The 24,793-nt window shown below is 57.5% G+C and overlaps 9 protein-coding genes across 9 annotated transcripts; 5 read left to right on the top strand and 4 right to left on the bottom strand.

Annotated features, from left to right (window-relative positions):
- The first annotated feature begins 3,015 nt into the window (after nucleotides 1-3,015).
- Nucleotides 3,016-3,864, top strand: B0H64DRAFT_190458 (uncharacterized protein). The gene has a single exon (XM_062799066.1). The coding sequence runs from the start codon at nucleotides 3,095-3,097 to the stop codon at nucleotides 3,743-3,745; it is 651 nt and encodes a 216-aa protein (XP_062658083.1). The 5' UTR covers nucleotides 3,016-3,094; the 3' UTR covers nucleotides 3,746-3,864.
- A 960-nt stretch (nucleotides 3,865-4,824) lies between these two features.
- Nucleotides 4,825-6,602, top strand: B0H64DRAFT_190442 (uncharacterized protein). The gene has a single exon (XM_062799065.1). It carries the CDS (start codon nucleotides 5,262-5,264, stop codon nucleotides 6,297-6,299), a length of 1,038 nt encoding a protein of 345 aa, XP_062658084.1. The 5' UTR covers nucleotides 4,825-5,261; the 3' UTR covers nucleotides 6,300-6,602.
- Nucleotides 6,603-8,103: 1,501 nt separating this feature from the next.
- Nucleotides 8,104-9,444, top strand: B0H64DRAFT_463535 (N-terminal domain of NEFA-interacting nuclear protein NIP30-domain-containing protein; the record flags this gene model as incomplete). Its single annotated transcript, XM_062807603.1, has 1 exon — nucleotides 8,104-9,444. Exon 1 carries the CDS (start codon nucleotides 8,515-8,517, stop codon nucleotides 9,442-9,444), a length of 930 nt encoding a protein of 309 aa, XP_062658085.1. The 5' UTR covers nucleotides 8,104-8,514.
- Nucleotides 9,445-9,617: 173 nt separating this feature from the next.
- On the bottom strand, nucleotides 9,618-11,425 carry B0H64DRAFT_190465 (mitochondrial import inner membrane translocase subunit Tim54). The gene is made up of 2 exons (XM_062799067.1): nucleotides 11,153-11,425; nucleotides 9,618-11,091 (listed from the first exon to the last, which is right to left on the bottom strand). Exons 1-2 carry the CDS (start codon nucleotides 11,198-11,200, stop codon nucleotides 9,730-9,732), a joined length of 1,410 nt encoding a protein of 469 aa, XP_062658086.1. The 5' UTR covers nucleotides 11,201-11,425; the 3' UTR covers nucleotides 9,618-9,729.
- A 1,108-nt stretch (nucleotides 11,426-12,533) lies between these two features.
- Nucleotides 12,534-15,091, top strand: B0H64DRAFT_190478 (kinase-like domain-containing protein). The gene is made up of 4 exons (XM_062799068.1): nucleotides 12,534-13,354; nucleotides 13,413-13,910; nucleotides 13,967-14,443; nucleotides 14,518-15,091. Exons 1-4 carry the CDS (start codon nucleotides 12,702-12,704, stop codon nucleotides 14,834-14,836), a joined length of 1,947 nt encoding a protein of 648 aa, XP_062658087.1. The 5' UTR covers nucleotides 12,534-12,701; the 3' UTR covers nucleotides 14,837-15,091.
- A 576-nt stretch (nucleotides 15,092-15,667) lies between these two features.
- B0H64DRAFT_443642 (uncharacterized protein) lies at nucleotides 15,668-16,420 on the bottom strand (the record flags this gene model as incomplete). Its single annotated transcript, XM_062806727.1, has 1 exon — nucleotides 15,668-16,420. One exon carries the CDS (start codon nucleotides 16,418-16,420, stop codon nucleotides 15,668-15,670), a length of 753 nt encoding a protein of 250 aa, XP_062658088.1.
- Nucleotides 16,421-16,658: 238 nt separating this feature from the next.
- On the top strand, nucleotides 16,659-20,853 carry B0H64DRAFT_425331 (CoA-transferase family III domain-containing protein). Its single transcript, XM_062805681.1, has 6 exons — nucleotides 16,659-17,170; nucleotides 17,235-17,266; nucleotides 17,324-17,450; nucleotides 17,506-18,010; nucleotides 18,061-18,557; nucleotides 18,953-20,853. Exons 1-6 carry the CDS (start codon nucleotides 16,988-16,990, stop codon nucleotides 20,675-20,677), a joined length of 3,069 nt encoding a protein of 1,022 aa, XP_062658089.1. The 5' UTR covers nucleotides 16,659-16,987; the 3' UTR covers nucleotides 20,678-20,853.
- Nucleotides 20,854-21,835: 982 nt separating this feature from the next.
- Nucleotides 21,836-22,766, bottom strand: B0H64DRAFT_476016 (Mss4-like protein). Its single transcript, XM_062808131.1, has 2 exons — nucleotides 22,534-22,766; nucleotides 21,836-22,434 (listed from the first exon to the last, which is right to left on the bottom strand). Exons 1-2 carry the CDS (start codon nucleotides 22,636-22,638, stop codon nucleotides 22,036-22,038), a joined length of 504 nt encoding a protein of 167 aa, XP_062658090.1. The 5' UTR covers nucleotides 22,639-22,766; the 3' UTR covers nucleotides 21,836-22,035.
- A 14-nt stretch (nucleotides 22,767-22,780) lies between these two features.
- Nucleotides 22,781-24,792, bottom strand: B0H64DRAFT_401044 (uncharacterized protein). The gene has a single exon (XM_062804120.1). It carries the CDS (start codon nucleotides 24,522-24,524, stop codon nucleotides 23,220-23,222), a length of 1,305 nt encoding a protein of 434 aa, XP_062658091.1. The 5' UTR covers nucleotides 24,525-24,792; the 3' UTR covers nucleotides 22,781-23,219.
- Nucleotide 24,793: the final 1 nt, after the last annotated feature.

Genomic DNA, 24,793 nt, shown 5'->3' on the forward strand with positions numbered 1-24,793 from the left:
CAGAGAAGGGAGCCATCTTTTTCAGGCTGGTTCTGCAACAGGACCCTGAAAATTTAGCATCGTTAACGACCGAAGCGCCGATACGACCCGAATATGGGGTTCACTCTTTCAATAGAGATCCGCGATGCGCCTCTAAGGGGGGGGGGGGGGGATGGAGTCTCCGCCGAGCTCTTCTCCGGGCCGGGCTTGCCTCTGTCGACTTTGTCAAAACGATGCAATGCGACCTGGCCCGGACCAAGTTGTGCGTTGAACCCCCATTCTTCTCTGTCTCTCGTTTCCCATCCCGGTTTTGATCGGGAAACTCATGCACCTGCAGTGCTGTTGCTGCGGAGTTGAGCGCTTTCGGACCATCTCAGACCAGACGAGTAATGGAAAGGAAAGCTCTCCTGCTGGAAGAGATGCGCCCCTCCCTCGACGGACCAAGCGGGCGAGAGAAAAATCATTCAGCACATGCGGCCAAGACTTCTTCTTGGCTCTCTTAACCGTGTCTGGTCAATCGCCGTTGGAGGGGCAGGGGTGATCGGGCGGTTGATGAATGCGACTGCGGTATATTTTCGCTTCCCACGTTTGAGCGAGTCCTGAAATTGGAGGGTTTGGACATGGAGAACCCCGCCATGGCAACGCGGGTTGCATATGGCCGCGCGGGGATGGCCTGTGTCCCTGCCCAACTCCGATTCTAGCCAGATCTTCAGAGCTGCCGCCAGCCGCCGAGAAATCTCGACACGCGGAGGGCAGAGATGAGGGGCCCAGTCCCATTGGCTCTCGATGGCCCGGCCCTTCAGCGCTGGGTGGATATGGTAGGGTAACCACTCTCCTTTCCAGCGGGGCGCGCGTGGGAGCCATCGACTTGGAGCAAAGAACTCCTGCGAGATGACTGGCGAAGCCTGACACGTTCGTTCATGCTCCGGGGCTATGGCATCGTCGGCACGACTGCTATCTTCCAATGCTTCCGGGTGACCAGGCCGGGAGGCAAGCAACCCCCTCCAGCTTGGTGGTGATCAAAGACGCGTTGTCGAGTAAAAGGGTAGGCAGCATCAAGATCAAATGTTGCGAGTCCCAGGCAGTGCCAATGGTCGCCGGTGGTCGGAGGCGTGAAGACTCCAAACTGGGGTGCTGTACCGTACCTTTGCTGCTGGTGCTCACTCTAGAGAGGATGATGACTGCATGAGGGGCTTGCAGGTGGAAGACCGCGGGGCAGGATCCCCCCCCGTCAGTTAACGAAGACTCATTGGTTTGGGGGCGGATAGAAAACCCGAGGCTGGCCTTTCTTCGCACAAGCTGCAGCAGAGTCATGTTGGACGCCACCGCAGAGAGAGTTCCCTGATCCGGAGTGCAGCATGCCGGAGAGAGGGGCCTGTCGAGAGATGTGTTGCTGTCTTTTGCATCGTTGTGACTGGTCGTTGACCACACCGCCAGCTTCGCAGCCGAAGGGGCGGGTTGCCTGTTTTCGGAACGGGAGACACACAAAACACTCTTCCATGCAATCTGGACACTCCCGATTAATCAGCGCCGGAAGCCGGCGAAGAGGTCGTTTCGCGTGGCGAAGAGGCCGGCCGGCTTCGAGGGAAGGCGGTCTGGAACAACAACTGGCGACCGGGCTGTGCCACTCACACTCTTTTCACCTTTCCTCAGGCCAACGAGTCTCCTCTGGTTGGCCGCCTGGGCTGACTCCTCTCAGGGCCGACGGGCCAACCAAGCCCTGAGCGGAGCCTCGAAAAGGCTGAGCTGGCCGGCTCAAAAGACTCGCAGGCGGACTGGGGTCACGAGAGCGGAGACGTGCCGCGAAGGCTGCGCCGAGTGGAGGATTGAGAGGCAGAATCGCGGGCTCAAATTGGATGCGGGCTTTGTTGTTGATTTGCCGATTGAGACGGTGGAACTGGCGGGGGGATCCCACTGTCAACACAGCGGGCGAAGCGAGAGGGCGTTACGCAACACCGTTGACAAAAACATTTGTGGGCTGCACTGCTCACCTCACGTTGCCGACCGCCAAGCTTTCGACTCCCCTGTGATGGGGGAAAAATCTCCTGTGTAGGAGGGAAACCCGCAACAGGTGAGGTGGGTTTGGGCTCGTCGTCATAGCCGGCCATCAACCGAACCCCGAGGGCAAGTCTCAGACCCTCGACGCGGGTCATGCCCGGATGCAGTCTGCGCGACGTCCGAACCGAAAGATAGCCCAGTCGGTCCTCGAATCATCAGCCCGCGCCTTCGGGCATGTTGGAGCTTGCTATCAACTAAGCATTCGCAGTTGCCTGCCAGCGCCTGCCTGTCCCGAAAGGCGATCCGAGTCGACGGGTGGCCGCCGCCGCCGTTCAGCGGTTGGGAGGCGGGTGCTTCTTGTTCTTTGGGGCACCTCCCGGCACCATGGTTCCAGTTGGCCTTGACCGCTTCCTTCAGGTGGCTAAGGTCACCCCGGAGTGGTCATGTGCAGCGAGCGGTCCTGCGTCTCCGATAGGCTGGTCCAGCATCAGCAGAAGATGACCTGACCTGACCACGGACGCCTTCCTTCAGCGGACTGGACTCTTGACTCAAAGAATCTTGGAAGGCCGGCAAATTGTATTGGTTGGGTCAGACTGTTTCAACCTTCACCGTGCGATATTGCGAGATCGAAGGCGCTTCGTGGTTTGTGGGTTGCGGCCAGATCTGCCCGCTGATTTGCGCTTCCAATGTGGAACCGAACAAGATCAGACAGTGCAACCTTGGTGTGGTTTGTTAGTGCGGAACTCTTGAGAGCGGCGAGAGCGGCCATGTTCTTCTCCAGCCTGTGTACCAACACAACAGTCCCCGTCGGGATTACGGTGGATCCGATTTTGTTTAAACTTTTCCCTTTTTTCTTTTTCTCCTCTCACTTTTGCGGAGTGACGTCCATCGGAGAACCAAAGGATCGTCACTCGGATCTGGCTGTGTTGGTCAGGCTGTCCAAGATGACTGTGGCTTGAGGGCTGGCGGCCGAGGCCAATGAAAAACATCACCGCCGTCTGCGGGCTTTCGAGGATGGAAGGGGGTTGGCTCTCCCAGTCACCTTTCTGGCTGCCATCATCGCGATCAACCCGGGTTGATCAATCGAAGAGCATCGCCGCTGCCCACTTTTTATGGAATGAGATACTTTGATCGAAACGTCAATCAGACGCAGGGTAATGGTCAACAATTTTCTTCCGAGATTCCTCCGCTTGAACCCCAACCCTTTTCGGATGGAGAAACGAAAGCGAAAGACAGGGTTTGGCCTGGCTTTCAAAACAAGCTGGCCACGGAAACGTGGAATGGAGACCGTCTTGCAGAGTTTGCTCGAGGAAAACCACGAGTCAGTGAACGAAAAAACCGCCTTCTCGACTCGCCGATGCAGCCTCTTCAATACTGTGTTTTCAACCAACGAGTAAAGACCATCAGTTTCCACTGTCGGTCTCCTGTCTCCGAGATCTGGTTGTCAGGTCCCTCGAAATACGAAAACAGCAGGAGCCCGGACGGGGCGGTGGGGGGTGCGGGCGAAGAAGGCTGGCAAGAATCACCCACGCCCGTTTGGACCCGCTTCAATCCCCTGGGGCCTGCTCCCTGTTTTTGGTTACCCGTCCCATCGTGTGGGACCCCTTGGCACTCTCGTTTGACCGCTTGGCGGAAACTGGCCACCCTCAAGATTTTTGGAAGGCTCGACAGCGCCGATGACCCCCGTCATTTCCGTCATCTTGTCCCGTTACCCTGTCACCCTGTCCACCCCCAAATTCCACTGAACACAGGATGCCGCCGTTTTTGAAATTGCTGTGCATGGAAGCTCAGCGTTTCCCACACCGTAACCGTGAATGACCGAAGCGAGAACGCGTCTCTCTCAAGAGAGAGACCTGCGAGCTGCATCCCATCCCAACGTATGTACACTACAAGCTTGAATCTTTCGTAAGAGTGTATATTCTATTTTGATTTATGTCCTAACTAGTACCCTGAAAGGCCCCGGCAGTCTCACCATCCATCCTTCAACAAAGGCCTGGTTAACTTGTTCGGCGACCGTGCCCGCCTGTGCCGGACCACCCATATGTGGGCCCTTCCATGGTCATGTCACTCGCGAAAATCGCCTGGGTCCCTCGCCCCATTCAGCACTGATCCACTCACGTTACCGTTACCCACCCTGCTGTGAGGAGCCAGGCCACTTTGATCACTGCTCCGCTCTGCAAAGCAATCCCGTTCTTTTTCCCTTCTTCCCTTTCCACCTCCCGTCCTCCACGACGTGCTCTCTCCTCCTCCCCCTCGACCATTTCTGAATCCGCCGAGCATCGAGCGACCGACGAGCGGCCAAATTCATTTTTGTGTCGTTCACAAAAGGATTCGGCTATCTGTCACCCTTCGTTGACTCGAACGGAGACAGCAAAACAGCGCCTGCACGCGAGCGGTATTTCCGATCTGGGTGCTGTTGTGCCTTTGGTTATCCACCATCGACACGACCTGGAGGACGCCCACCACCACTCCACACAAGGAATTGCATGATCTCGACTTCATTTCTGCGAGGTTCGTATTTCCACCATCTCTTGCTTGATTTTGCATTCGACCCGGCCGGGATTTGCACGATTCACACTGGACCGCGACTTGGACGGTTCGCGATGTTTTGACCCCGACAACATTCACTATTCGACGCGATCTCAGCTCCTCGGCACCGAGTTGTGGCTGCCCCGACACCACCTTCCACCTCTATGGCAACCGCGCCGACTCCGACTATCCTCCTTCGGCTTGTCTTCGCTTTGTCGACGCGCTGAATACCCACCCAGCCGCCCCAGTTTGAATCTTTGAAGTCTCGGCCGACAGAATGCTTGTGTCGCGCATCATAGACGGATGAACATGGGCTAACGACATTAACACAACAACAGTGCTTTAGACGTTCCTTTTTTCGTATCTCATAATCCCGCGCCGCTTCTTTCCGTCGATTTTCGACATACGTTGAACAGGACCGGCATTGTCTGGACCAGGCGCTTGTTCTATCAGTCACATACAAAGAGCCACCAACTCCCTCTTTGTGTGGGTTTGATATTTTAAAAAAGGTCCTTGGAGTTGCTCCGCCCTGTCGCAAAATTTTCCCTGTGTAGACGACAAAACCTACACTCTATGGCTCAGCTGTCATACTAGATCTCGACTCCCCTCGCCCTTCGAGATCTCCCGACTCTTCGGCTCTGGAAGCACTGGCACGGCGCGGATCATCCCCCCGTCCAACTTGTCCTCCAGCTGCTCGAAGCAGTTCGTACCTCGCCGCCTACCCGATCCCCAGAACCGATCCATCAGCCGCCAAAATGCCGGGTGGCGTATGTGCCGTGCTCGACTATGAAGTCGAGCCCATGGCCGACTATGTTTCGGAGATGGCAACCCGGATCGTGATGCCTCAGCGCCAAGTCAACCCAGCGTTCCGAAAGTTCGTGTCGCAGATCTTGACCTCGACCCGCCTTCCGAGCACTACCATTCTCCTTGGCATGAACTATCTGGCCAAGCGCATCAACATGATGCATGCCGCTGGGCAGGCAAACCACACTGAGGGCCAGATCTGGCGCATGCTCACCATCTCATTGCTTCTCGGGAGCAAGTTTCTGGACGACAATACGTTCCAGAATAAGTCTTGGTCGGAAGTGAGTGGCATCCCGGTCCAGGAGCTCAACACTCTGGAATACGAGTGGTTAGGTGCTATTCAGTGGTGCCTCTACGTCAACCTGGACGGGAGCAAGGACTACCAGGCCTGGCTGTCGAACTGGAAGGAGTGGCAGGAGACGAAGAAGAGGCAGCAGCAAGCCAGCCGCGACCGCCTGGCTGGCATTGTGTCGCCCGTCGAACCCGAGATGTCACGGTCCCGCGCTCAGCAGCTGTACTCCGCCTGGCATCAGCAGCAGGTTGCCGAGTATGAGCGCTTGTCCAGTTCGAAGCGCAACCAGGCGCCGTCGACGACCTCTTTCCGGCATGACCCGTCCCCGTGGTCGTATTCTCTGGCCTCGTGGTCACAGGCGGCTCCGCTCACGCCCCCCGATTCGGGGTACGGTACTCCGGAGTACGCTAATTCGACCGCGCTGGTCAACTCGAACTACGCGGAGTGGTTCGATGGCGCACTCGTTGGCAGCAACAGCAGCTCGAGACATTATCAATCACCACCCTACGCCGGCTTCCGCCATGGCAACCATACCTCTCGCAACCCCGGCAGCTATGGTAACTACTACGGTTACGGCCACAACATCTGGGAGCACCCGGGCGTTACGGACTGCAACTGCGGCAGCTGCGGTGGCCTGCACAGCAAGGCTCCCGGGTATTTTGGCGGCCACGGCTATGGACAAGCCGTTGTTGGCTAATGGGACAGCCCCAGCGGCCACGACATTGGGTTGATGAATCTATCGGCGCGTTTCGGCGTTCTTGCTGCCATCTTTTGATTGGGACTTTCTGCGGGGCGCAGTTCTGCTCTTCCCTCGCATCACTACCTGGACCCAGGTTTCATTCAGGGCACATCGGAGATTCGATACATTTGCATTCAGATACCCCGAGGGACTGTCCGGACAGGAGGGATCATCTGTCCATGCCGAGCGCCATGATTCCCTGCCTCAACAGCCGAGCCTATCGCCCACGTTTCTCCTGTTTACCAGACAGCATTTCATCAAAGGTCTGTCACAAGGTGGCCGGGCTCGGTGTTCCATGGACAGCTGCATCTCCCTCATTTCGACCAATGGGTCCGGACCCAGTCATCCTCGACTAATGAGATTCCCTTTTCGGTATACCGGTCCCTTTCATTCCATAAATCGGCGTTTTTGGTTTCCAATACCATCGTGTTTTTCTTTCCGGCTTTCATCATAGATTCGGCGAAACGGTGTTTTTTCCCTCGGCACTTTCGAAATTTTCAGTCTGCTCCACCTGTCCGAAGTTCGAGCCGAGTGGGCCTCTGACAACAAGGGCGACGGCTAATCATGGGCAAGGCTTCCTGGTTCCAGAACCCGGAGGCGCTCGTTCGATCCATGGCCGTGCCCCCCATTCGGCTCTTTTCCGACAAGACGATGCTTCATGGTGGCGGCATCCCGGCAAAAAAAGATGGCGGCACCCTCTCGTTCAGGACACCTACGGGCAACCTACCTGGCAAGGTAGCCTACCCATGTGTTGCTGAGAAGGTCATTCGACTTGGTGCGATTCAAAAAGCGATCATTTTGCCGCGGTGTTTTTTTATCAAAAGTTTGCTTGATTCACAAGTACATATAAGGTGTTATTTCCACGGGTGCTAATTGTTTTTCTGCGGGATTGGGTCATGAAGCTGAAAAGTTGGGCTTGCGACCCCCCTATCCCCTTTCCACGGTTTTTTCCCCCCCTTTCTGTGTGTGGTTTGGGGGAAGGTCATGTTTTTCTTGTTCTCTTTGTCTGTCTGTCTAATTCCCCTTCTGAGTTCTATACCGGCTGAGGCTTGCTCAGCGATCGCGCTTTTCTTGGGGAGCTGGTGACTGCAGCACATGGTCAAGGCAGACGTTACCATGAAGCTGGCGCAGCTGATTGTTTTCCCTTTACTTCGTTTGGAGGGGCGGCTAGAGGGGATTTCCTTTCAAGTTCGCGGCTCTTTCATGGTAGGGGGTTTGGATTCGGGGATGACGAGAGAGGAGGAACAGCGGACAGCCCTTTTTTCATGTCCCTGTTTCGGAGTTTTGGAGCCATCGCCGAGAGGCATGAGGCTTCCTTTGTCTTTTTACATCACCTAGCATTACGACTTGACGAGCTTGGGGGCGGGGCGAGGGACAAGAAGATGGATGACTTGAGATTGGGATGTTAGGGCAGGAGTGTATGAAGCTAGGGGTCTAGGGTTTGGGAAGAGTGGGCGGAATGGAAGAGGTTGGGCAAGCCACGGCTCTCCTTTCGGCGGACATGCTACAGGGCCTAGACTTGATGAGGAGTCCAGGTGTCTCGGGCGTGTCTCCTTGTCGAGACAGTTGACCAGCGCAGGGCTGCGCGGGGTCTTGGGTCATGGAGCCAACCTTGATACAAAAAACAATAAAAACCCAAATCAATCTCATCGAATGTCATGACGTAGTGTGAGAAGTGTTTGCGATTTGCGACTCGGGAGCTTGGATTGAGCGCAGAGCGGAGAGTTGGCGTGCCATGGTCGTTTTGTATGCCGTTGGGAATGGTGGTGTTGCGAGGTTGAAATTACACGAAGCCCCGAGCTTCACTCAGGGAGAGGTGGGGCGAGTCTGGAGTTATCCGCTGTTGGCAGCTGCCAGCAGTCTCACCTTTATTTCGTCTGCATGTCACTTTGCTTTCACTACTCTCGCAACGACCAACAATTGCCAACGAATTTACCGGATGTACACATTCTAAGAGCTTACCTCTGGCAATTGGCACATTCTCTTTTCTGCACCTAGTATCTGCCACCGCCCAGGTTGAGGAGGAATCCCATTGTACGAGAGCGAAAAAGACTTGTTTCAACGTCCTGTTCTTACAAGCCATCCTATCCGTACCCCCTATTCCCTACCAACCGTCCCCTCCGGCTCAAAAAATAAACTAAAACAACAAAAAAAAACCCCAAAAAAAACCATAATGTCCTCGCGTTTCGTCTCCGCCGGCGCCATCGACGCCGCCACGGGCGAAGCCGCACCCCTCACCAACCCCAACCCATCATCAACTACAACATCATCAACATTACCACCACAACCCCCCATACAACCACCAACCCAACCCACCCCACCCCAAACCCAAACCCCCAAACAAGCCGCCTGGGCCGAAGCCACCGCCCAACTCGAAGCCGACCGCCGCCGCCGCGAAGAGGCCCGCACCGCCCAAGCCCAAGGAGGCGCCAACAGCAACCAGTCCCTCTACGACGTGCTGCAGGCCAACAAGGCCGCCAAGCAGGCCGCCTTCGACGAGGCGCACCGCCTGCGCAACCAGTTCCGCGCGCTGGACGACGGCGAGATCGAGTTCCTCGACGAGGTGCGCCTGCGGAAGCGGGAGGAGGAGGAGCAGGCGCGCAGGGAGGTGGAGGTGGGGTTGCGGGCGTTTCGGGAGAGGCAGCGGCGAGGTGGGGGTGGGGGTGGTGATGGGGATGGGGAAGAGGGGGGTGAGTTGGAGGAGGGGGAGGGCGGTGCCGGGTGGGGGTTTGGGAGTGTGGGGAGGAAGAGGAGGAGGGGGGAGGGCGGGGAGGGGAGGAAGAGGTTGAAGGGGGTTGGGGTGGTGGTGGGTGGGGGGAGGAGGGAGTCTGGTGGGGGTGATGGGGGGAAGGGGGTTGGGGAGGGGAAGGATGGGGAGGGGAAAGGTGATGGAAAAGGGGAGGTGGTTGTTGAGAAGGGTGACGGGGAGAAAGGGGTGGGATTGAGTCCTGGGGGCAATGGGGAGGTACCGAAAGTGGTACAGAAAACTATGGCGCCAACGACGACAGCGCCCATACCACCGGCAAAGGTGGCAGCCGCAAGTACGGCAAAGCCAGGGGGGTTGTTGGTGGACTATGGGTCTGACGATGATGAGGATGACTGAGGCAGGACCTGGAAGGGAGTTTTCGCAGACGGGTCTGGTTTGCGTCTCGTTGTCCAGTTGACTGATCTGGTGCGACTACAACAGTTACGGCCAAATGCAATGACAAGAGGGGTTTCATTATGCTAACACGAGTCGGTACATCCGTTGTCCCCACCCGTTGAGATCTATCATTTAGTCTTACAATATGGGCGCTGTGACCACAGCTATGCACCGTGATACTCCAACATTTAAACCCAGCAGTCATACAAGTACATCCTTCATGCAACAACACCTGACTCCCGCTCTTCAGTCCACATCCTCGCCGTCCAAAGGCGATGCCTTCTTCTTTTCGAAAGCCTTCCTCGCACCCCACCGGTACAGCTGGCGCAACTTCCCCTTGGTCCACCCCTCGACCTCCTCCTCGGGCACCACAATCTTGCCGATCCGCTCCTCGTCCTCGGGCAGCAGCTGGAAACGGCGCATGCGCTCGGCGATGCGTGAGTCCATGATGATGGGTTTCGCGTGAATCTTCTCGGTAACCTCGGCGGCCTCGGTATCTTTCGGGTCATCCTCCTTCCAGACTGTCTTGACCCAGTCCTTCTCTTCCCACGCCAACTCCTTCTGTTGCTCGCATTGTGGCTGATCGCTAGAGTCTGTTGGGCTGGCGGCGTCAGCGTCGGCCGCGAGCTGCTGGTACTCGCGGTAGGTGCAGAGGCACACGGCGGCGACTTCCCGGCCGATGTCGTCGGCCAGCTTGCGGCGGTTGAAGAAGCGGTAGAGGCGGGTTGGTGTGTTTAAGAAACCGAGGAGGTGGGGCTCGTTGATGGGTGCGGAGGGATCGAACTCGTTAGGGGCGCGAGGAGGGAGGAATGCCGTAGAGTAGTCGGCTGTGGTGTTGTGGGGCCTTGGCTGAGGCGGCCTCTTGGGCTTCTTTGCCTCCTCCGCGGGCTTCTCTTCGGCAGGCTTGTCTTCGGCGGGTTTGTCTTCGGAAGATTGGCCTTCAGCGGACTTATCATCCGTGATCGATTCCGCAGTGGGGGTTACCGGAAGCGGTTCTGGAGGCGGCGCAAGGGAACCCAGCCAACCCTCGTGTAAGCCTCTGACGTACTCTTTCCATGTGTGCCTCCCAATGACAACATCGCCCCGTACGCCGTCGTAGTCCTTGATACCCCGCGATTTGCGGAATGCCTCAACAATCTCCTCCTTGGTGGGCTCCTTTGTCGGGTCTAGCTCGTCGCCGTTTTCCCAGCCGCGGCGGAGCCGACGCACACGCTCAGCCACGTAGGCGCGCACATCACCCTCCCGACGGCCCTGCACAAACTCCCAGTCCAGCCCACTGGCAGCTAGAATTGGCTTCACATACTCGGTGTAGTGGTCCTGAGCAACGCGCAGGCCGTCGCCGGGCGGACTTGAGAGGTAGATGGTCAGCTTGCGCGGTTGCGCGAGGCCGAGGCTGTTGTCGGGTAGCGGTTCCCTAGCTAGATGTTCAACTGCATGCGACCATTTTGCGATGGCCCTCTTCTTCTCGCGCTTGTCGTAGATTATCCCCGCCGTTATCGCGCCCGAGATGGTCCAGAATATCATCCAGTTCCGAGATGGTAGTTTGCGGGGGAGGGCAGGCAGACCCAGCATGCGCAGAGCCTGGTTTCGAGGGGGTGCTTTCGGCGCCTGTATGGGGTCTGTTAGAAAAAGAAATAGACGGTAGGGCGAAACCCCCGGGAAATCATACAGCATCGGCAGCCGGCGGCGGTGGTGGTGTAGGCGTCGGATCGGCCATGGTGGCTCCGAGTCTGTTTCTGAATTTCCTTTGAGGGAGATTCAACGGCACTACAAGCACATTGGGCTTGCGCCGGCCTCTGGGAAGGCTTTTCGGTTTGGGAAGAAGGTCGATAGGCCTCGCCACTTTTCACAACAGAAAGTGCGAATAGAATCTCCAAATGTCGAGTTTATGATCACCTCATCACTGAACTACGTCGATGTTGGAGTCGCAAACGGCTCAAATTTCCAAGTGCTGTTATCGCGATAAGCGACTGGCTAGTTATGCACGGACCCTTTTGCATCGCTCGACGAGGTACGGAGGAGCACGTGCAAACGGGCAGTCCAGAGCAAGGATTCCGTCCCAGCAGCATGTTGAAACGACCTACCATGTACTGATTTTCTTGGGATAAACTGGAGATATGAACTTCACTGTTGTTAATTAAATTAGATCAGTTCATGATAATTCTTGGACTCAGTTGACGTGGCTGTGGGACTGCAGGAATTTGTTGTTACTGTATCGGTGTGACATGTGACACGTATTATGGGATACAGCTGTGGGTTGGTCTTTCACGAGCAACAAAGCTTTGTTTTGTTTGGTCCAAGTCAATCACACTTCGAAGTCCCATTACACAGCAGAATCCGGTTCACTGACCCGGAAATCGGATCGGCAAAGGGACATAAATCGGGAGAGGGAGAGGAAGGCGGGAAGAGCGCTTGGCTGAGAGGTTTGGAAAGTGCGGTCAACACCCATCGAATGCAACCCCGCCTTTCAGGGGGTTCCGAGCCAGAAACATTTCTCGCTGCAGTTCTGGGTTGCATGTAAAGAGTCTGAACAGCTTTTATCCCAACCCTGAGTTTGAAGTGTGTCGGCTAAGCAGGGCAACGACTGGGCAACTCGCTGCTAGCGGCTACTTTACCCCTCTTTATTTTCTCCACTTGCGGTTGGCATCTCGAGATTTGTTGCGTCTCTTTTGGTGACACGGTGAATCTGCACTGGTCTGAAATGGGCTGCGCTGGGCTGCACCGACAAAAGCACAAACAAGTGGCCCCGCCATCATTACCCTCCACAACCCCTATTTGGGCTCTTGTTTCAGCATACACTTGGGCACCCAGACCTAACTACACCTCACCAACCCGTTACCGTGAAACTACCTACCTAGGAAAAACATCCTCACCTACCTAGGTACACAGCACTGGCTCGATATTTTGAGCAGTCGGTCTCGTGTTGCAGTCGCTGCCCTGCCCCTGCCCCGTGCCCCACCTCCCGAACAAGTCCAAATAGGCGGGGCGGTGATCCGAAGAGTTGCTTGACAGCCGGAACGCGACCAGGCCCTCGATCTCGCTAGACCCTGGTCCTAAAACGCAAGGGTCACTCCAGTCGTCCCCCTTTCTGCAACCACACACCGGCTCGACGTCGCCCGTTGACACCTGCAGTCCGCCCGAGCGAGAAGGCTGCAAAGCAGAGAATACCAGCAAATAGCAATTGTTCGCCAGGGCCACACCTGCAGCACGCCGGCAAGATGGACGACCGGGGCAACCGACTGTACCTCAACTTTGGGAGTAACAACGAGCGACTGGCCGCCACCGACCGCACATATCCCACCACGCCCTCGACCTTCCCCCAACCCGTCTTCCAAGGCGGCCAGGCCGCATCACAGGGTGGTGCGCAGCCGCCTCAGTCCTACCAGCAAGGAGGCCAAGCGCCTGCCGGATACTTCCAGCAGGCTGGTAGCAACAACCAGTACGGCGCCCAGTACTCCTCGCAGCTCGGTGCTCAGGCTGCCGACTACGGCTCTGCTGGCCAGGGCTATGGCCAGGCCCGGTCGACGACACCCGGCGCCAACAATGACCCCAACACGGGGCTCGCCCACCAATTCTCCCACCAGAACCTAGGGGGCGCCGGTCGGGCATCCCCCTATGCCGCTCGTGGCCCGTCTTCGAGTCAGCGACCCAGGACGGCCGATTCGCGGGGCCAGCAGCCTGGATACGGGAGTTACGCAAATGCGCCGCCGATGCCGACTCAACCCGCCCAACTCGACTACTTTGCTCTGGCCCCCGAGCGGAACCCCGACAAGTACGGCCCGAACGCCAACAACAACCAAAAGAAGTGCTCGCAGCTCGCCTCGGATTTCTTTAAGGACAGTGTCAAGAGGGCTCGCGAGCGCAACCAGAGGTGGGTGGCGCCGTCACTTATTGACCGAGAAGTCTCGTATTAACCGTCGATGGTACAGGCAAAGCGAGATGGAACAGAAGCTGGCCGAAACCACCGACCCTCGCCGCCGGGAATCGATCTGGGCTACCGGAGGGCGTAGGGAGGGTTCCTACCTGCGCTTCTTGCGAACCAAGGATAAGCCCGAGAACTACAACACCATCAAGATCATCGGAAAGGGCGCCTTCGGTGAAGTCAAGCTGGTGCAGAAGAAGGCCGACGGGAAAGTCTACGCTATGAAGTCGTTGATCAAGACAGAGATGTTCAAGAAGGACCAGCTCGCCCACGTTCGCGCAGAGCGTGATATTCTTGCCGAGTCCGACAGCCCCTGGGTCGTCAAGCTTTTCACTACTTTCCAGGACACCAACTTCCTTTACATGCTGATGGAGTTCTTGCCCGGCGGAGATTTGATGACCATGTTGATCAAATACGAGATCTTTTCGGAGGACATCACCCGGTTCTATATCGCCGAGATCGTCTTGGCCATCGACGCTGTTCATAAGCTGGGCTTCATTCACAGGTGCGCGCAATTTGGCAGTGTGGGAAAGGGGTAAACCCGGAGCTAACGCGAACCAGAGATATCAAGCCAGACAACATCCTTCTCGACCGAGGTGGTCACGTCAAGCTAACGGATTTTGGCCTCTCGACCGGTTTCCACAAACTCCACGACAACAACTACTACCAGCAGCTCCTCCAGGGCAAATCGAACAAGCCGCGTGATAACCGCAACTCGATCGCCATCGACCAGATCAACCTGACAGTCAGCAACCGGTCCCAGATAAACGACTGGAGGCGGTCGAGGCGACTGATGGCGTACTCGACCGTTGGCACCCCCGACTACATCGCACCTGAGATCTTCACTGGGCACGGGTACTCGTTCGACTGCGATTGGTGGTCGCTCGGCACCATCATGTTTGAGTGCTTGGTTGGCTGGCCGCCATTCTGCGCCGAGGACAGCCACGACACGTACCGCAAGATCGTCAACTGGAGGCAATCACTCTACTTCCCCGACGACATCCAACTCGGCGTGGAAGCGGAGAACCTGATCCGGAGGTAAGACAGACACACCAGCCTCCCATCCCCTACCCAACCCAACCAACCCTCTTAACTAACCACTCGACCCCCAGCCTGATCTGCAACTCGGAGAACCGGCTCGGCCGGGGCGGGGCGCACGAGATCAAGAGCCACTCCTTCTTCCGGGGCGTCGAGTTCGACAGCCTGCGGCGGATCCGGGCGCCGTTCGAGCCGCGCCTGACGTCCAACATCGACACGACCTACTTCCCGACCGACGAGATCGACCAGACGGACAACGCCACCGTGCTCAAGGCCGCCCAGGCCCGCAGCGCCGCCGCCGGCGCCCCGCCGGGCCAGCAGGAGGAGAGCCCCGAGATGAGCCTGCCCTTCATCGGCTACACCTTCAAGCGGTTCGATAACAACTTCCGGTGATTTTTCTCCTCTGCCTGCCGAGCGAGATGGGGTGAAAAGATGGGCTTGGTTGGATGTGAAGCTGGGGTTTGGCTTGATGGGTGGACTGCACTGGTTGTCACGCGCAGTAGGTGTTGGGTTGCCCCTGGGGCGACGTTCCGTAGCGGTGGTAACTTGGCTGGATTTTCCGTCTGCTTCGGTTCCTTCCGAAAATTTGTTGCGTTGGTCGGTGGGGGGGGTATGAGCATGGCATAGTCGATTAGTCACGGTCTAGGGGAGATAGAGAAATGGCAATGTAGAGTGTTTTGGAAGGCAACTTTTATTGCGTGTCAGAAAACTGTCCTCATGATTCCAGGGCTTCTACACGAGTCCATCATTCGCCCAGCCTTTGCCGGCGAGAAGTCCGCCTTGTATGAAATTCCCATAACAAATGTGTGGCCTCGCGGTATATTCAATCTTGACCACCGTTAGGGCGGCCAACGTGTCTGCGGTCCCGAATTATGGTTCCGCTACCCGACTGTTAGCTCTGAGATGGGTTGCCAAATTTTGTGGTGGCCTTACAGAGCTCCGTTGCACTCCTGTGTTGATGTCAATGTCCCGCCTGTGCGCCTCTCGGGTTCTGCAATTTTTGGGACAGGAAATAAGCCCGGGATAATCCGCCCTGGAGACGCGCTGTCGGTTCGGCGTGATGTCCGCGATTCGTCGAGGTCGGATGTCGCGGGCTTTTACCGTCCTGCTGTTCCTCCCTGTCCGCGCTCCCTGCCTGCCGCCCATACACTCAGTTTCACGCCTCCCTTATCGTACATGTCCACCTCCCTCGCCCGATGGTAGGTTTGTTTGCCCGTCAGCCCATCACCGCCTCCCCGTCAAACCTGGCGCCGCGTTGAAGCGCTCCTCGCGTTCCGTCATGAACATGATCTGCACCCAGTACTCCTTGGCATCCGGATCCCAGTACTCAACCTGGCGGCCCTCGCGCTTGTCCAGCTCGCGGGCGGGGATCTTGAAGCCGCACGTCTCGTAGGGCTCGGCGGCGACGAGCAGGTACTGGAAGTTGCGGTCCGGGTCCTCGACGCGCTGGGAGAAGGCGCTCATGACCTGCCACTTGGGCGCCACGCCCGTGCCGATGTCCGGGTACTGCAGCTGGAACAGCAGCCCTTGCTGGCGCGTGATGGGGTCGCGCACCTTGGTGATCTTGTAGCCCGGCCGCCCGATCTTGACCACGTTCTTGCGCGGGCCCCCGCCGCCCGCCCCGCCCAGCCCCAGCGCCGCGAACCCGGCGCCCACCACCCCGACGGGCAGGCCCGTGTGCGGGTCGACCTCGCCCTTGCCCTCCTTCTGCTCGCGTGCTGCGCGCCGCGCCAGGTTGGTCTGATGCTTCTTCCCCTGTGTGTGTGCTAGGTACGAGCCGTCGTTCTGGTGCACGGTCAGGCAGAGCCGGCACTCGAATGAGCCGAGATGGTTCTTGAAGATGTACGGGTCCTTGTCGAGGTCGATCTGCTCCAGCGCGAGCTTCCGCAGGCGTTCGCGGCGGTCGGCATTGGAGGCGCTGTGCGAGGCCACGCCGCCGCCGCCGAATTTGGAACCGGCGCGGTTTTGGTAGTCCATCTCGATGATCGTCGGTTGATGGCGGTGGTGGTTGTGGTGAGGTGAAGTGGTTGATGATGGTTGTGGGAGTCGGGAAGTTGAACGCGGTCCTCAGATAACTATTTTGGCGCGGCTGCAAGACAAAGGCGGCTTCGAAGTTTCTCGTCCAGTCGAGCGGCAGGCAGGTCCGAGCGCCATTTGCCAATGCGGTAACCGAGTACATGCCAATACGGGTATTTCACTTTGCATTGTTAACAGCCTTCTCCTCAATACATTCCCCAAAACCTACTCTTGTGTGTTTCTACAGCCCTTTAGAGCCACGCAAGTTCTCATACCGGGCACAATGGCTTGAATAGTAATTTATTTACTCACGCTCTCCCCTCCCGGACCCGGCCGCTCTGTGGAATCAGTGAACGGCGATCCCTGTTTTCTTGGCTTCGGATACGCTCAGCCGGACGAAAGCCGGGCATCAGTTTGGCCGTGTGTGCTCCTTGTTTCCATGTACACAACACACCCACTTTTACGAAGCTCCCGAAACTTTGTTTTTCGTCCCTCATTCCCCTTCTTCTCTCTCTTTATCGACTCTCAATGAATCCTGCCATGAGGACGAGTATCCGTCTTGGTGTGTTTCGGCCAGTATTACTCGGGCGGGTCCCGGTCCGATATGTCTCGGGTCATCGGCGTTTCTCTGTCTCGGCTACGGCCTCGGCGCCCGGGTCGCTGCCACTCAAGGGGTATCGAGTGTTGGATATGACAAGAGTACTTGCCGGGGTAAGACGCCGCCACACGTACAACTCAAGCCTCAATCCGCGACTAACCGTACGGCCCCTTCCAGCCATACTGCACTCAGATCCTGGGAGACCTCGGGTAAGCATCATGCGCCGGCCCCTCAAAGGATGGCTTTAGTTGTTGATACCCTTTGAGGGCTGAGGTCATCAAGGTAGAACACCCGGTCAGGGGTGACGACACTCGAGCCTGGGGGCCGCCGTATGCTACCTACAAGGCTGGATCCTTACACGAGGGCCCCGGTGAGTCTGCCTACTTCCTGGGGGTAAGTAACAACCCAAGAATGCAGGCCCGGACCGTTGCTAAGTTGTGTTATCTAGGTGAACCGCAACAAGAAGTCGCTGGCCCTGTCTTTCCAGGATCCTGCCGGCGTCGAGATCCTTCACAAGCTGGCTGCCAAGTGCGACATCTTGGTTGAGAATTACATCCCCGGATCCCTGAAGAAGTACGGTCTGGACTACGACACCATCCACAACATCAACCCGGCGCTCATCTACGCATCCGTCACCGGCTATGGCCAAACGGGGCCGTACTCGCAGCGCCCTGGCTATGATGTGATCGTCGAGGCTGAGTTTGGCCTGATGCACATCACCGGCAGCCGAGATGGGCCGCCGGTTAAGGTTGGTGTTGCAGTTACCGACTTGACCACGGGGTTGTATACGAGCAACAGCATCATGGCTGCGCTGCTCGCACGTGCGAAAACCGGGAAGGGCCAGCATATTGACGCCGCGTTAAGTGACTGCCAGACGGTAACGCTGGCTAATATCGCCAGCAGCTGTCTGATCAGTGGTGAGAAGGACACTGGTCGATGGGGCACCGCACATCGTATGTAACACGCACGCCTCGGTTTGATGTACTCGTACTGACAACTGTAGCCTCTATCGTCCCGTACAGGTCCTTCAAAACCAAGGACGGCGACGTATTGTTTGGCGGAGGTAACGATAAGTTGTTCGGTATCCTGTGCGATGGCCTGGGTCGACCCGAGTGGAAAGATGACGCCAAATACCAAATCAACGCGTCTCGAGTAGCTCACCGTGATGAGCTTGAGGCCGAAATCGAGGCGATCACGGTGACCAAAACGACACAGGAATGGCTCGATACCTTTGAGGGCAAGGGCATGCCCTATGCTGCCGTCAACGATGTGCAAGGGGCTTTGGCTCACGCGCAGACCAAGGCGAGGAATATGGTCGTGGAGGTAGACCACGTGGAATGTGGGCCGATCAAGCTGCTTAACACGCCCGTCAAATACTCGGAGAGTGAGCCCGGGATCCGCAGTCCTCCCCCTACTCTGGGACAGCATACGAACGAGATTCTACGGGGACATCTGGGGATGGACGAGGCTCAGGTGCAAGATCTGAGGCAGAAAGGCGTTGTTAGGTAGTAAAAACAGCACGTCAAAGCTTGCGCTTAATAAGATAGACGACAGGCACGTGGAAACCTTTGTGAATAACCCCCCCCCCCCCCCCGGGAAACCCCCTTTTCGAGTTTGGAGCATGGAAAGGGTTAGGGTTATTCACGTGAAACTCACGTGACGCTCATCTAAAAACATCAACCTCGTAACTTCTGCTCGGCGATAGCAAATCCAGGACCCTTTTACAAACTTACAAGAGAGGCGAACACCCCGATAACCAACTCACACACACAACGTTTTGTTATCCCTCAATACTTAGCCATCGACCTGATCCAGGACACGAAAAGAGCCACCTAGCTGCCAGTCGTCGCAGATATCCGGACTATCTTTTATTATTATTGACCTCTTTTTTCCAGATGGCCGATGATGAGATCCCAAACGATGCGGTTGACAACTCCACGGAAGGGCCGCCCCCGACTCCGGGCCCGGCCCCAGTTCCCAGTCCCGGACCCGAACCTGGACCTGTTGTCGGATCAGAACCCAGGCCCAGTCCCAAGCAAGAACCCAAACCCAGCCCACCCAGACCCAGCCCTGCGCCTTCCGCCTCCTTCTCGGCAACTCGGCACCTCTACAACCCGCAGTTCACCGCGGCCACGCAGATGATTCTAAAGAGGATGAAGGGCGAGCCTAGTAGTCTAAGTGCCGCGTTGTCACAAGTCTCCCACTCGCCGGCCGTTACAGCGAACATCCCCTCCGCAACATACGAGGACGTCAAGAGACGTTTGGTCATGGGAATGAACACTTCGACTCAGATGACCATGCAGATGCCCGCCGCACCCCCTGCCCGCCCATCACTACCTGCTATACTTCCCGCACCTAGACCGGCAGCCCCGAAATACACAGGTAGCACTGCGGGCATGAGCGCCATCAGGAAAGTCACGGCCGGCCTAACGACCTCATCAAAGCCGACTTCCATCAAGGCCGCGGCCCCAAAAGTCCTCTCTTCAGAGAGCAAGATTAAGAAGCCAAAACCTGTCACCGGCCCCCGTGGCCCACACGTCAAACGCAAACGCACCAAGACCCAACCCGACGAGGACCGAGACAACGACGCAAGCAGCACCTCCGGCCTCTCCTCCCCGGAACCCTCCTTCACCGCACCACCGCCCGAGTCGACCACCCCGCTCACCCCGACCCCGCTGACCATGACCAAGTCGGGCCGGCAGGTGCTCAAGCCCGCCGCGTACGACCCGGCCGCGATGGACGCGGCGAGCCGGCGGCCGCGGGCGCCGGCGCACCACTACGGCAAGCGCACGGCCGAGCAGGCGCTCTGCCTCAAGTGCAGCCGCATGCACAGCCCCGCGGCCAACCAGATCGTCTTCTGCGACGGCTGCGACGAGTGCTGGCACCAGCTGTGCCACGACCCCTGGATCGGCGACGACGTCGTCCAGGACCGCGGCCGCGTCTGGTTCTGCGCCCCCTGCGCCGCCAAGCGCGACAGGCACGCCGCCAACAAGCGCCAGAAGGTCGAGCTGCACCAGCAGCAGCAGCAGCAGAACCAGACCCATCACCAGGGGAGGGGTGGTGGTGGTGGTGGCAGGGAGAAGGGCAGCTGGGCGGGGAAGCCCGCCCAGCAGAAGCGCGCGTACCTCTCGACGCTGCCGCAGCAGGAGCTGGTGGGGCTGTTGATGACCTGTCTGGAGGCGCACCCGGACCTGCCCATCTTCCCTGCCCCGGAGCTGCCGCCGCCGCAGCAGCAGCACCAGCAGCAGCAGGCCTACCAGGCTGGCGGGACGAGGTCGATCTTTGCGGGCACGACGACCGAGGGGCTGTTCCCGCGCGCCGATGCCCACCCGACGGGGCAGATCAACTTTGTGCGGAAGGTTGCTGCTGCTGGTGCTGGGAAAGGGGGGAAGGGTGGCAGCCAGAAGGAGGGCAGCCAGGAGGGTGTGGGTGAGGAGGATGAGGAGTATGACCCGCTGGCTGCGCTGTGGCCGAGGTCGGGGAGGGGCATGTATACGCGCCTGCCGCCGGATACGGAGGATGAGGCGAGGTTGGTGGATGAGGGGGATTTCGAAGCGTTTAGTAGTATTGTGTATGATGAGAGGGGGAGGAAGGTGGAGGAGAATGGTATGAAGGTGTGAGGTTGGAAGGCGGGTATTGGTGGGCGTGGTTGGGCTCATATACGTAGTTACGGTGCTTTGCTGTTGAGCTGTTCCGTTTTTTTGTCCCGCCGTAAATACCTGATGCACCGATAGAGCCCCGAGGAATGTATTTAGTGCTATATATGATTCGTAATACTCGTACCAACTTGTCTAATGCCCTCTCCAGTACTCCGGGGTTTTAGAGTTCCCTATCCTTAGGGGGAATTTGGTATAAGTCTCCTAATTTGTTGATGTCAAGATAGATAGCTTTTGTTGACGGGTGTCTGTTTTGTTCAGGGGCCCGAGTGCGGGTAGTCATGTGATTGCTATCATGATACTGGTGTCATCAAGGGCTTTATCAAGGGCGAGGGTTTGCCTCGTTACTTACTAACCAGCCGGATGGAAAAGGCGTGGAGTGAAAAGGTTGAGTGTTCAAGGCTACACAGTAATACCTTGGTGGCACTGACATCGGATGGATGGATGTTATGCTTAGTGCCCCACACTGTGTGCCATGGGGTTATAGGCTTTGCTTTCGAATGCCAAATTCAACACAAATTCAAGTGGATGGCGCAGTGGTGGGTGGTTGTTGCGTGCGGTTAAGTCTAAGATACCTGACCCTAACATAATCCCTCGCGAGGAGTTTTCCTCACTCAGCCACCTACCCACCAGTTCGAGTCGTGTTTGTCGCATCCCAATTTCTTTTTACCTTCGTTTTGTTAAACATTAAAATATTCTCTACTTGTTTCTGCAACAGCCCCTAAGAGCAACTTATGTATATTTCTTCATCGCAGACTCTCGACCATGATCCTGCCGAGTGCCCCTGACTTTGAGTCTCGTAAGTCTTCCATTGACTCTGCCCTCCCCGCGCTCTGTTTTTGAGGGTGTTGTGGCTGGAATGTCATGCTAGGTTTGGACAAACCCAGACCTTGCTGGCCTAACCGTCGTTGGCGAGACCGGAAAGAGCTCCGCCTCCTGGTGCAACCATGTTTAAGAGAGACACAACGCAGCGAAGTATCGGGGCAAGAGCAATCTCCCGAGCACTATGTCCGCCGGAGATTGCTCAGACCAAGAGACCAGTTTCAGGGATCACAGGGTCCACCGAGTCATGCTGTGCGATCACCTAGCCGTATCACAAAGGCAGACGAGGGATGATGATTTGCAGGACACCCAGGTGTGGTATTGGAGACGATCTAGCGCAATTGGTGACCTAATCACAGCTTGGTGTTGTAGAAGATATCGCATTGGCCAAGGGCACAGCCCCTTTAAACCACTTCAACATCGCCGCCATCCACCGTTGTAGCTGCCACCCATCACCCCCGGAATTCCCCTTCGGAGTTGACCCTGTTCCTTCCCGTTCACTACTTTTTATTCGCCAGAATAGTCATGCAGTCCGTGATCCCCTTGATCTCATTCTCCGCAAACCAGCAGCCGCCCTCGCCATTCGCTAGGGCGTATCCGAACCCCTCCTTGGGCACCTCGACGCCGTCGGCACCCTCGCCGAACAGGTACAGCGGGTCGACGGTGCCGACGGTGAACGAGAGGTAGTCCTCTTGCTCCTCGCTGATCGGTCTCCAGTAGATCCACGAGCCACACTCGGAGCAGATGACGCGCTCGCCCTTCGTGCTGGAGCGGTAGGTCTTGAGGGTAGTGGTGGGTGATGTGAACTTGAAGTGCACGCTCGCCGGGCTGACCCCGTGGGAACTGAAGAAGAGGCCACCGCCTTGCCTGCGGCATTGGGTGCACTGGCAGTGGCTGGACTACACACAGGGTGCACGAGGTGCGTTCGTTAGTGTTGAGTTCCCGTGGTGCCGTAGTCTCACAGAAGGGTGCGGGTGGGGGGGGAGTCCGGGACTGACCGAGGCTTTGAAATCATGATCAGCGGGGAAGTCGACGCGGTAACGGAGGCTGTTGCACAGGCAACCGCCGGTGATGAACTTGGGGGTGGGGAAAGAAGGCGCCATGGTGATGGTGAGGATGATGAGGTTGCTTGACTTGTGGTGGTTCTTGACTGCTTGGGCAGCTTGTGGTCTTCGCACTCTGGAGTGTTAAGTATCTGGAGAGGCAAGAGGGGAACAAAAGTTGATGATGGAACCCCGAGTGAAACTGGCAAGAAGTTCTGAATTTAAGCTGCTACCTAGGTAAGTAAGATGCATTCGGCTGGGTGGCACATTCCTCATACGGCTTGTGCCCTTAGCATTGGCAGTCTGACACTCTGCCCCATCATCGTGACTCCTTGCTGCCTTCCGCTTTAATCCGGTACGCCTTTGATTGACATCGAGGGGATGATCTGGGAATGGAAGTTACACTGCTTATGAGTCGCACCCGGGCAGGCACCACAAAGCCAGATAGGGCGTCTTGGCTCGCGTCACTTGGCGCCACAGGCAGGCACGCCTGGGGAAGGAGTGACCCAGTTCTCCTCGGCTTCCCTTCCCTTTCTTCACGCCCTTCCTCCACACGCCATTTTCTCACGCCCTTGCTCCCCCCATATCCATGGAACAACATGCGCCCTTCAACACCAAAACCCCGCCGTAAGACGGACAATCTATGCCCCGGACGTCTCCTCAACAACTTTATACCTCTCCAAATAGTGCTTCTCCCTCAACCGATCCCGATCCTCGCCCGTGAACAAACCATCACCACTCTTCTCTCCCAACTTTCCCAACTCAACATAATTCTCCCTCAACCATTTCAACGGCCCCTCACTTTTCAGCTCGGGCTTCCTCTCCAAGTTATGCTGCTCCACCCGCGCAACCGTATCCAAGCCAACCTCATCCATCCTCTCACACGGGCCCTTCTCAGCATGGAAAAAGTCCCTAAACAAGGCATCCACATCCGCAGGCTCAGCCACACCCTCAGCAAGCACCGCGAGCGTCTCACGCTTGCAGGCAGCCCAGATGCGGTTAAACACAAAACCGCGCGACTGGATATCACGCGGAACAACGACGGGGGCGAAGCCGACGCGGCGCATCTGGCCGGCCAGGAACGAGAAGATCGGGGGTGCGGTGGCGCCCGACGACATGAGCTCGACCATGCGGTTGCGGGGCGGGATGAAGTAGTGGGTGTTGAGCAGGCGGTGCGGGTGGTCGAGGGGCCCCTCGGCGGCCATCTCGGCCGTCGTCAGGCTGCTGCTGTTGGACGCCAGCACGCAGTCGGACGGCAGCGACCGCTCCAGCAGCGCCAGCACCGACGTCTTGAGCGGTAGCGACTCGGGTAGGCACTCGATCGCCAGCCAGGGCGCTTTGGTGTGCTCTTCGGCCGTGATGGCCCCCGCCGAGTCGCGCGCCGGGTGGCCCGAGGTGGTGGTCGCCGTGCGCAGGTCGCTCGTGGTGCACACGTGGCCTGGGTGAGTGCCGCGCGCTGTGCAGTAGGCGGCTAGGTTGTCGGTGATGTATTCGGTTGCCGACTGGAGCGCCGTTGGGGAGATGTCGTAGATGGTGACCGGGCGTTTGTTGGATGCCCAGACCAGGGCGACCCGCCGGCCGATGTTGCCCGCTCCGACGACGAGGACAGGGCGCTGCTTGAGGCCCTCATCAGTGGGCGGACGCCATTTGGGTGCGTGTGGTTCCCTGGCCGCCTCGATGGAGCGGTGAGATGAGGTGGTGAGAGGTGAACATTGGACTGCAGGTAAGTGGCGGTAGGAGTTGAGAGGCGTTCTCCATGAAGATGGTCGTGATGCTAGGTAAGTCAGAGCTCCAGACCGAAAAGCTGAAGTGCAGATCAGCCGTGATCTCCCCGCCATGGTTGTAGTTCCCATTGCAGGGAGGGCCTTGAGAGCGAGCTGCTTTGAACCGCTCATTGTAACAGCCTTTGCCGTTTTTACGAGTGTCGGTTTCAAGGGAAACGTCATGCTCAACGGGAGCCGGTACTCATCAAATGCTCAGTATTATCGGGTTGTTGCCACTTAACTTGGGTTGCGCTGGGTGCTCATTGAGCACGATCTGGTTGAGTGACGCCATAGATTTGGCCAGTCAGGGGTTCAGTAGTCCCCTCCCGAACAATGGGGTGACGACCATCTGATAATCTCAATGGTCTTCCCCGCACACGCCACCTCTCGTATGATTTACCCACGCGTCATGTACCGGAGTTACTGGGTATCGTTGATTGAAGCTGTAGGTT

This window comes from Chaetomium fimeti (genome assembly GCF_033439085.1).
Source record: "Chaetomium fimeti strain CBS 168.71 chromosome Unknown B0H64scaffold_5, whole genome shotgun sequence".
Lineage (NCBI taxonomy): Eukaryota > Fungi > Ascomycota > Sordariomycetes > Sordariales > Chaetomiaceae > Chaetomium > Chaetomium fimeti.

Bases quoted from the DNA above. Each gene is read 5' to 3' on its own strand.
- B0H64DRAFT_401044 (XM_062804120.1), bottom strand. From the start codon at position 24,524: ATGACGTTTCCCTTGAAACCGACACTCGTAAAAACGGCAAAGGCTGTT.
- B0H64DRAFT_190465 (XM_062799067.1), bottom strand. From the start codon at position 11,200: ATGGCCGATCCGACGCCTACACCACCACCGCCGCCGGCTGCCGATGCT. The intron at 11,092-11,152 runs GTATGATTTCCC...GACCCCATACAG, and splicing joins CGCCGCCGGCTGCCGATGCT to GCGCCGAAAGCACCCCCTCG.
- B0H64DRAFT_425331 (XM_062805681.1), top strand. From the start codon at position 16,988: ATGAATCCTGCCATGAGGACGAGTATCCGTCTTGGTGTGTTTCGGCCA. The intron at 17,171-17,234 runs GTAAGACGCCGC...GGCCCCTTCCAG, and splicing joins TGACAAGAGTACTTGCCGGG to CCATACTGCACTCAGATCCT. The intron at 18,558-18,952 runs GTTAGGTAGTAA...TCTTTTTTCCAG, and splicing joins ATCTGAGGCAGAAAGGCGTT to ATGGCCGATGATGAGATCCC.
- B0H64DRAFT_190442 (XM_062799065.1), top strand. From the start codon at position 5,262: ATGCCGGGTGGCGTATGTGCCGTGCTCGACTATGAAGTCGAGCCCATG.
- B0H64DRAFT_190458 (XM_062799066.1), top strand. From the start codon at position 3,095: ATGAGATACTTTGATCGAAACGTCAATCAGACGCAGGGTAATGGTCAA.
- B0H64DRAFT_190478 (XM_062799068.1), top strand. From the start codon at position 12,702: ATGGACGACCGGGGCAACCGACTGTACCTCAACTTTGGGAGTAACAAC. The intron at 13,911-13,966 runs GTGCGCGCAATT...AACGCGAACCAG, and splicing joins AAGCTGGGCTTCATTCACAG to AGATATCAAGCCAGACAACA. The intron at 14,444-14,517 runs GTAAGACAGACA...CTCGACCCCCAG, and splicing joins GCGGAGAACCTGATCCGGAG to CCTGATCTGCAACTCGGAGA.
- B0H64DRAFT_476016 (XM_062808131.1), bottom strand. From the start codon at position 22,638: ATGGCGCCTTCTTTCCCCACCCCCAAGTTCATCACCGGCGGTTGCCTG. The intron at 22,435-22,533 runs GTCAGTCCCGGA...CCCTGTGTGTAG, and splicing joins ATCATGATTTCAAAGCCTCG to TCCAGCCACTGCCAGTGCAC.